Source organism: Anas acuta, chromosome 26 (genome assembly GCF_963932015.1).
Source record: "Anas acuta chromosome 26, bAnaAcu1.1, whole genome shotgun sequence".
NCBI classification, from domain to species: Eukaryota; Metazoa; Chordata; class Aves; order Anseriformes; family Anatidae; genus Anas; species Anas acuta.
In genome coordinates, this window is record NC_089004.1 from 1,751,393 (window position 1) to 1,761,090 (window position 9,698).

General features: G+C 68.9%; 1 protein-coding gene across 1 annotated transcript in view; it reads right to left on the reverse strand.

Annotated features, from left to right (window-relative positions):
* LOC137844887 (protein unc-13 homolog A-like) overlaps nucleotides 1–9,628 on the reverse strand; it is a 30,261-nt gene extending 20,633 nt beyond the window's left edge. Inside the window, 11 exon segments of the mRNA XM_068661558.1 lie at nucleotides 745–838; nucleotides 1,855–2,433; nucleotides 4,328–4,538; nucleotides 5,021–5,056; nucleotides 5,511–5,565; nucleotides 5,655–5,728; nucleotides 5,865–5,988; nucleotides 6,224–6,341; nucleotides 6,574–6,673; nucleotides 6,911–6,940; nucleotides 9,535–9,628. Of these exon segments, the coding sequence (XP_068517659.1) occupies nucleotides 745–838; nucleotides 1,855–2,433; nucleotides 4,328–4,538; nucleotides 5,021–5,056; nucleotides 5,511–5,565; nucleotides 5,655–5,728; nucleotides 5,865–5,988; nucleotides 6,224–6,341; nucleotides 6,574–6,673; nucleotides 6,911–6,940; nucleotides 9,535–9,556 (1,443 nt within the window). The 5' untranslated portion in view covers nucleotides 9,557–9,628.
* Between the last annotated feature and the right edge of the window lie 70 nt (nucleotides 9,629–9,698).

The following is a 9,698-nucleotide window of genomic DNA, read 5'->3' on the forward strand; positions in this document are numbered from 1 at the left end:
GTGAGCACCCGGCACCCGGTCCTAAAAGGATGGGGCTCTACAATAGCTTCGAGAGGCTGAGCAGGGTGAGAGGAGGCCAAACGGCCCCGAAAGCTCGGTGGTGGAGCTGGGTGGGGGCGGCTGCACCGTGCAGAACCACAGCTTTTGGGGAGTGGGAGCAGCACTCGAGGGCACAGCAGAGCTGGAAGAGGGAGATGGCAGGGAAGGGGGTGTGTGCAGGGACCCCCGGGGAATTTTTTTTTTTGGGGGGGTGAAAAAAAAAGGAGGAAAGAGCCAATTCTTCCTCCCTCGCGGGGCAATCCCTGCACACACGCACGCACACGGGGAAGGCGCGCACGGAGCGGGGCCGGTTCCTTTCGGACATGCTTACCTGCAGGCGGGCTACAGCCCTCCCCTGCGGGCAGGGGACACGCGGGCGCAAGGGCCATGGTGGTGGAGAACTGAAAAGAGAAGCGGCAGGGAGGGGGACTGAAGCCCCGTGGGGTGAATCCAGAGCCAAAAACAAAAAGAAAAGATGGAGGATGGAGTCTAAAAACAGAACAAAAAAGTGTCAGCGCAACGCAGGGGACGGGGCGGAGGGGCTGGCACCGGCATGCAGCACACACACGGGGAAGGTCCTCAGCGCTCCCTGCCCCCTGTGGGGTCACCGACGGGCTGGGGACAGCCGGGTCCCCGCTGCCCTCGAGGTGCGGGTCGCCACGGGGCAGGGCTCGCCGTGCCGTGCCGTGCCGCGGGGACGCTCACCTCCTGCAGCTGCAGGCAGACCTTGTTGAAGGCTCTCAGCCAGTTGGCCTTGGCTCGCGCTTTGGGGTCCTGCACCTCCGCCTCCGCCGGCTCCCTGCAAGGACACACAGCCCGCTCAGCGCCCGCACGGCACCGGGACGCGGGCACGGATGAGGTTTAGGGGGTCCCAATGGGTCCTGAGCAAACGTGGCCATGGCAAACGTCACTTTCCTACCAGGGAGAGCTCTGCAGTGGTGACAGGTCCCAAATAAAGGGCTCAAGGCAGAGTGAGGAGAAGCCGGAGTCCCCTCACCCTTAGGGGACCCTGTCCCGGGCACCCAAGGGAGCTGGAGGGCTTCCCACCACACCAGGGCTAGGAGCAGGTGGGTGCGCCCAGGGATGAATTTCCAGCCTGGACGTGTTTATGGGGTTGTTTTCCTCCTCTCTTTGTAAAATCCAGAAAAGGAGGAAAGGAAGAGAACTACTCCCAACCTCCCAGGCTCCTGGAGAGCCCGGTGTGAGGTGGCAGCGGGGCTGGTGCCTGGATGAGGCCACGGGGAGCTGGGGACACCCTGCGGGACCTCACCCATGCTTATTGGTGGTCCCCAGTGTGGGGCCACCCAGTGGCTGCCAAAAAACGGGCCCTGCAGGCAGACCTGAACCAACGGCACCTTTGCCAGGGCTCTTGCCAGCCCTGGTGCCTAAAAAAGACTTTTTTTTCATGCAAAAAAATCATTGTGCAAAAAAATCAGAGCTTCGCCAGGTCCAGTCTATAATTTAAACCAAATAAAAGACCAGAAAGCTTCCCCTCCGTGCGGAGCTGTTGTGCTCACCGAACCACGGCAAAATGGGAGCGTTCAGAAACTGAAGGCAGCGACCGGCACCTGAATTATCCACGCGCCGTGCCAGGGACTCAGCCACCCCCACCTCCCCTGTGCAGCACGGGAGACCACGGCCGAGCTTTCACCAAATTCCCTCCTCTGACCGTGTTGGTGCCCAGCTGCTGGCTGGGGCAATCTCCAGGCAGGGGACACAGGGGTGACAGCAGAGCCACCACAGCCGGTTTGGAGGGTCCAGAGCATCCCCACGGTGCCATCCCAGTGCCACCCCAAGACAAAATCGCCCTCCTACCTCTCAGCTGGTTTGGGGGGCTCAGGCTCGGGCTCTGCCTCTGGCAGGGGGGCTTCGTCCCCAACCCGCTGGGCCTCCGGGGTCTCTTGTGGGACAGAGGTGTCCTTGTCCTCCTTCTTCTCCTCTTTCCTCTCCTCCTTCCTCTCCTGCTGCTGTGGCTTTGCCTGCGGGACCAGCTGGGGCTGCTGGGGCTGTGGGACCTGCTGCTGCTGCTGCTGCTGCTGCGCCTTCTGCGTCGGGGGGTAGGTGTCGTGCTCGGGGGCTTCGTAGGTGCCCGGCTCCCGCAGCTCTTCCTCCTCTTCCTCCTCCTCCTTGGGGTAGCCTTCCTCATTCTCGCTGTAGTCCTCGTTGAACTCCTCCTCCTCCTCCTCCTCCAGGTAGAGGTCGTCGTCCTCATCCTCCTCCCAGCGCGGCGAGTCCTTGCGGTAGCTGACGGAGCTGTGGCAGGAGTGGTAGGAGTCGCCGTCCCGCTCGTCCAGCTCCGAGTCCCGCAGGCTCTCGTTCTCGAAGTCCTCGCTCAGCTGGGAGCTGCCCTGGCTCAGCTCGGCCGACGAGGCGTAGCGGCTGCTCCCCGTGGGGCTGCGGGGCGAGGGGGGACAAGGACGGGGTTCCCGTGGGTCCGTGCCACGGCACCGCCCGCCCCGTGCCCCCTCGCCCCCCAAGGACCCCGCGGCAGCAGGGCTGGATGGGGTTGGCGTGGCGGGGGCTCCCCCGGGACGTGCCCCTGGGTGGGCACCGGGCTCCTCGTCCTGGTGGTCGAAGGCACGAACCCAAGGCTGGGACCGGACCCCCAGGCTGGTGGGGGATGCTGGGGGGGGGCCAGACCTTCGTGGCTGTCCCCTGGGCTCACCCCTGCCAAGGGTGGGGGCACAGCATGGCAGGGTGGCACCCACAGCCAGCTCTGGCCTCCTGCCCCCCCTCCTGCAAAATCTGCCCCCCGACCCCAGCCCTGCTCTCCTGCACCCCTCACGGACGCCCCCTCCCCACAGACACCCCCTGGGGTCCCCTCTCCGCTCTTGTTGTGGGGCCAGGCCCTTTCCACCGCCCCCTTCCCGCTGCACCCTCCTCTCGCTGCTGCCGGCACCCATGGGTGCAGCAGGGCGGGGGGACTCCTCGCACCCCAGGTGCTGCTGGGGACAGGGTGGCCCGGTGGCCGCGGGGACTCACAGAAGCACACATGCAGACAGGACAGGGACAGGGACATGCCTAGGAAGAGGCCGACACCACGTCTCCAGCCGGGGCTCGGGGTGGGCGAGGGGGACACGGGAAGGGGTCGGGCAGCGCCCTGGGGAAGGCAGGGAGCCAGCAGGAGGATGGGGACACGCTGCGGGGAGCGGGGTGCCGGGGACACCCAGGGGTGCTGGGGACACCCAGGGGCGCAGGCATCATCCGGCAACAGAGGGGTTCCTCGGGGAAGGGGGCTGGGGGCACAGGGGTGCAGGAGACACGGCTCATGCCTGGAAACCCGGCCTGACCCTGGCCCGAGGGGGGGCCCTGGGCGAGTCTCGGGGTCCCAAATCACTGCGGGGGGGTTTTGCCTGGCGAGCTGCAGCAGCGTGGGAGGCGGTGGGGGACGCAGGCGGCCTTCGTGTCCCCGCGGCACCGGCTCCCGCGCCGCAATGGGGACCTGATCGCTGCGCCCCAACACGGGCACATCCCCACCGCCGGCTGCGGCACAGCAGCAAGAGGGGCGAAAATACCCCCCCACCCCCTCCTTCCTCCTCCCCCCCACCTCGGAGCATCCCAAGGCTGCTCCCGTGCTGGGGGGACCCCACGGCGGGGCGCGAAGCCGCCCTTGCCGGGACTGGTGTTGGCCTCACCGCGGCTGCAAGGAGCGACCACAGCACTCTGCGACGGCACACGGCACGCGACGAGGACGCGACCCACCTATCCGATAGGTCTAGGGACCGCCTGCTCTCAAGGGAAGGCTGGCGGCTGGTCCGCCTGCTCGACGCGGAAGCGGACTCAGCGTCGTTTGCGCAGAGTCTACGCTACCGTAGCGTCTGCCGGGGAGGAGAGGAAGACGATGGTGAGCGAGGTCCCGGCGCCGCGCCGCCGCCGCCGCCTCCGCCACCCGCCGTGCCCAGCATCTCCCCCCGCCGCTGCGGGGACGTGGGCTGGGGGGGGGGGCTCCGTCCTGGGGACGGGGCTGGCACCTTGTGCTGGCGGGGGGCTGTGACCGTGTGGCTCGTCCCCCACCTGCCCTATGGCCACGGCTGCGTCCCCGGCTCGCTCAGGGCTTGGGGACACCGCTGGGGCGCTGGGGACGGGGCAAGTTGACCCAAGCGAGCTGGAGAACTCCGCGGTCCCCAGCGAGGAGAGGCTCGGGGGCGGCACCGTCCCCTCCTCCTCCTCGCCTCTCCATCGTCCCTCCGTCACCCTTAACGTCCCCGGTGCCACCCCGCTGGCCTCGGCCACCCGCGGGAGGGTGGAAGAGGAGGCTGAGGTGGGCGCCGGCCGCCCGGGGCGCTACCTGATGGGCCGCTGGTCCGAGTAGTCCAGCTCGTAGCTCTGCATGGAGTCGGTGTAGGAGTCGCGGGAGCTCTGCTGCTGGTGCCGCATGGGGTACTGGTGGACCGAGGCGTTGGGCTGCGAGGTGGTGTAATAGGGCGGGGGGATGCTGTTGCTGGTCTCGCTGCGGTAGTCGCTGTCCCGGTCGTCCACCGTGCTGTCGGGGTCGTCGTCTGTAAGGGGGTGCCGTGAGCGGGATGGGTGGGGGGCACCCCGAAACCGCGCGTCCCCACCGCCGCCGGAGGGTGCAGGGAGCAGGATGCAGGGAAGGGGTTGGGGGGCTGCGTGGGACCCCTCACTGAGGGGATTTGGGGGCGAGGGGAGGGTGTGTGTCCCGTTCCAGGGACATCGGAGGGGGAATAGGATACTTGGAAAAGGGGAGAGGAGGACGGGGTGCGGGGACCCCCCCTGCGCCCTCAGGATGCTCTGCCACGGAGGCAATGCCTGAGCTGCTCATTGGCCCCCCCGCAGCCTGAGGGGACAGAGCCTCGTGTCCCCACCAGCCCCTGGGGACAACCTGGGGACAGGGCGCTCGGTGTCCCCGTCCTCGCCCAGCACAGAGCCACCAGCGGGACCCCAGCCCAGGCCGTGGTCAGGGTGAAGGGGACACCTTGGGGACCGTGGGGCTGGAAGGCGAGGAGGGGGGGATACTCACTCTGCTGCTCTCCCCAGCCAAAATAATTCCAGTTGCCTACAAAGAAAAGGGGCAGAGGAAATAAGGACGGAGGCGGCTCGGGGGGGGGGGCACCGAGCTGGGCTGGGGACAGCGCCAGGGCTGGGCATGGCCCCGGAGCCACTGCAAAGGGGGAAACTGAGGCACGGGATGGGACAAACCAAGCTGCCCCCTGGGACCCCCACTCAGCAGCCCCCCCGCCAGCCCCCAGGCTCCCCTTGCCACCCCCATGGCCCCCCCTGCCCCTGTCCCCCACGGCTCAGCCCCACAGGGGGGGGTCCACGCAAGGGTGACAAAACAGCAGCAGAGAGGGGAGGGACGGAAAATGGGGACAGGGACAGGGACAGGGACAGGGACAGGGTGTGGGGTGCGGGGTGAGGTTGAGCCCCCCTTGGGTTGAGGTCCAGCAGCCCCGAGCCCACTGCATGGGGGGGGACAGGATAAAGGGGGGGGCACCCAGGGCAGCACTTACAGCACTGGGAGCCGGGGACGGGCAGCGGCTTCTCCTGCTCCTCCTGGAAGGCGTACTGGGGGGGGGGGGGGGACAGCGGGTGGTGAGGGCTGCCCATGCCCCCCCCCAGCCCTGTCCCCCCCCCAGCCCTCCCCCCCCACTCACATCGTCCTGGTCCCGCATGGCGTTGAGCTGCTCCAGCTTCTTGGCCCAGTACCTCGCCTCCTCCTCGGGGATATCTGCAAGGGGAAAAAAAAAACCAAAAAAATCTCAGATCCCCCCAAAAAGCGGGCGGGGGGGCTGCAGGATCGGACACCCCCTGCCCCCCCCCCCATTTCCCCGGAGGAGGGTGCAGCCCCCGGGGGTGGCACCCACCCAGCGGCAGCTCGAAGCGGGTGTCGAGGAGGATGCGGTGGAAGGTGGGGTCCTTGGTGCCCGAAATTTCGTTGTCGGTCATGATGACCTGCGAGTCCAGCGTCAGCCACTCCCCGGGACCCTCCTGGATTTTTTTTTTTGGGGGGGGGGGAAAATCAGGGCTCGGGGGGGGCACCGGGGACACCCCCGGCCCCTCGGTGACCCAGGCGCCCAGCCCTGGTGCGGGGACACCAAGAGGGGCCAGCACCCAAAGGGGGCTCCCGGTGACCCCAAATCACGGGGTGCAGGGATGGGGGAGCCACCCATGGAGGGGGGGGGGCTCCGTGATATTTGGGGTGCCGGGGGGGGGGGGGCACTACCTCGTTGGACTGCCGGATGGTGCGGAGGGGGATCCACACCGTGCCCACCATGGTGTCCCAGATGAGCCCCTTGTTCCACACCTCCACCGTCAGCCCCAGGTCCAGCCGGTTGATTTCACTGGGGGGGGGGGGGGCGGAAAAAAAAAAAAAAGGGGGTCACCCCCACCCCAATCCCACCCCAATCCCCCCTCCCCAGCCCCCCAGAACTCAGCCGGGGCTGGGGGCAGGGGGAGCAGCGGCAGGGAGGGACCGGGGGGTCCTTATGGGGGCCGCAGGGAGGGGCGGTGGGGGGGGGATGAGGATGGGGGGGGGGGGTCCCAGCTGGGGGTGCCCCCCCCCGGGACACTCACAACATGAAGTCCTGCTCCCAGGCGGGCAGGTTGCCCCGCACCGCGATGGTCGTGCTCTTGACATTCTGCACCTTCAGCGTCACGTAAGTGTTGAACTTCTCTGCGGGGGCAAGGGGGGGGGGTGAGGGGACCCCCAGTGTGTGCCCCCCCCCACCCCACCCCAAACACCCCCCCCTCCCGCTGCTGGCCGTGACCTCCCCCCCCCCCAATTCCATCCAGGGCACCCCCAGCTCTGTCCCCCCAAAGATGTCCCCAGGAGTAAGGCTGAGCCTGGGGTCCCCTTGTGCCCCCCCCCAATCTGAGCCCCCCCCCCCGGTGACAGTTGGGGGGCGCTCACCTTGGGGCCCGTCGAACTTGGCCTTTTTGACTGCAGGGACAGAGACAGAGGGAGGGGGCTCAGCCGGGGTGGGGGCTGAGGACCCCCCCCGAGGCTGCCAAGGGGGTGGGGGGGTCCCCAAACCTGTCCCCCCCCCCAGTGCAGCCACACCACGAGACGGGGGGGGGGGGGCGGTGGGACCCCTCCCCAGCAGAGCCCAGAGCCCCCCCCACCCCAAAAAGAAAACCCACAGAAGGTGTGGGACAAGCGATGGCAACCCAAAACCAAGCAGCCTTCATTGTCTGGGGGGGGGTCACAAATATGGGGGGGGGGTCCCAAATTTGGGGGGGGGGTCCCCCTTTTGAATCTGGGTCCATTTGGGGAAATATCACCCCATGTGAGCAGGGTCAGCGCCCCCCCAGCCCCCCCCCAAGCCCACCCTGCAGGCGGCCACCGACCCCCCCAGCCAGGAGATGGGGAGGGGGAGTTCATGGAGGGGGGGGGGGGGAATTTCCACCCCCAGCCGGGACGGGGGGGGGAGCTGGGGGGGTCCCCAGCGGTGGTGGCAGGAGGGGACGTGGGGGGGGGGCAGGATGACACAGCACCCGCAGAACGGGGAATGACGCGGGTGGCAGCGGGCGGGGGGGGGCGGCGGGGGGGTGGCGGGGGGGGGGGGGGAACAACGTGACCGGGGAGGGATGAAAATAGCCCTGGCGCCATCCGAGGCGATTGCGGGGGCCACGTGCCCGGGGGGGGGGACACAGGGGGACACGGGGGGGGGCACGGGGGGGGGCACGGGGGGGGGTGGCCCCTGCCTGGCTTGGGGGGGGGGAAATTGAGGAAGGGGGGGGCCGGCACATGCACCACGGGGATGTGGGTGCCGGGGGGGGGGGTCACGGTGTGGCCTGGGGGGGGCTGGGGGGGGCATCCAGGCCTCCACCAGCCGCTGCCTCCAAAATGGGAGAAAAACCCCCAAAATATCCTGGGAATATTTGGGGAAAGCTCCAAAAATCCCCGAGAACCCCCAGGGGAACGCGCGGCCCCCCCCCGGCTGTCATCTGCCACCATCTGCGGCCCCCCCACCCCCCCGAGCCCCCCAAAGCAGGACCCCAGGGCCTGGGGGGGGGGGGGCTGTCTGTCTGTCCCTGTCTGTCCGTCCATCCGCCCCCCCCACCTGTCCGTCCGTCCGTCCACCCCCCCATCCCTCTGCCCCCCCCCATCCTGCCCCCCCCCGTCCGTCTGTCCGTCCGTCACCCCACACCCCCAGGGGCTGCCCCCCCCCCCCCATCACAGCTCCTTTGGGTGCCGTGGGTGGCCGCAGCCCATCGGGAAAGGAGGGGGGGCGCGTGGGGGGGGGACACGACACATTTGGGAATCGGGGGGGGGGGGCGCAGAGGTGGCACCTCCGCCCCCGTGGCCCCAGAAATAGGGTGACAGGAGGAGCGCTGCCGGGGGGGGCCGTGTGTCAACGTCCTCCCCCAGGTGGCACCCCCAGGGACAGCCCCTCCAGCACGGCCCCCCCCCGGGAACCCAAAATCTGGGGGTCCCCTAAATCTGGGGGGGGGCATAGGGGCTGCCCTATAACCGGGGGGGGCACACGGGGACATGGCCCCCCCCAGGAGCTGCTCCCTGGGTGCTGCGGGGGCCGGGACACATGGCGGGGGCACAGGGGGGGCCCCCCCAATTTCCTCCCGAACACTGGAGGGGGAATCCCAGTCCCCTGCCCCCCCCTTGCTCCTCCCAGTTATTCCCAGTATGGCGTGAGCGGCACCCCCAGTTGGCCCCCCCCCAGCACCCAGCTGCCCTCCTGCTGCCCTGAACCCCCCCGGGAGAACCCGGCCCCCCCCCGCGGTGGGGTGGGGCATGGGGGGTATTAGGGGCTGGGGGGGGAAATGGGGGGGTAATGGGGGTGTAATTGGGGTGGGGGGCTGTTTGGGGGGGTTGGGAACGGATGGGGGGGTGGGAATGTGGGTTTGGGGGTGGGGGGGGTAGGGCTGGGGGGGCATGGGGGGGGCATTGGGGCTGGCGGTGTAATGGGGTGGGGGCTATTTGGGGTTTGGGGGGTGCTTGGGGGGTCGGGGGTGGATGGGGGGGGGCGGGGATGGATGGGGCACATCCGGGGTGGGGGGGGCTTGAGAATGGGGGGGGGGAAATGGGGGGGGTGTTGGGGGGTGGGGGGGAGGCTTTAGGGTGGGGGTGCTCGGGGGCGTGGGGTCCGCGGGGGGGTGCTCGGGGAGAGATGGGGGGGGGCGGGGGGGTGGATGGGGGGTGCAGGCTGGGAACGGGGGGGAGCTGCTTTTTGGGGGGGGGGGACACCCCTGCGATGTGGGGGCTGGGGGGGGGGCCTCGTTTAACCCCCCCCCACCCCCCAAACCCCCCCCACCTCCCACAGCACCACCACATCCCCCGGCCTGTGCCCCCCCCCTTTCCCCCCCCCCTCCACCCCCCGCACTCCATTCACAAACCCGCCGCGATTTTATTTTTATGAATGGACCCAACCCCCCCCCCCCAAAAAAAAAAAAAAAAAAAAAAAAAAAAAAAAACAGCTGAGACCCGGGGCCTCCCCCTTTGCCCCCCCCCCACCCCGTGGTGGTGTGGGGGGGGTCTCGGTGCCCACCCCCCCCCCCCCGGCCCCCCCCCCGCACCTCGGACGCAGAGCAGAGACATGGTCCCGGCGCTAGCGGGCGGCCATCTTGTTCAGCACCACGGACAGCGCCGCTGACGTCAGCAGCGCCCCCCCCCCCCACCGCCCCCGCCCCGGGGCTTCAAGAGGGGGGGGAGGTCTGGGGGGGGGGGGATTTAAAAAATT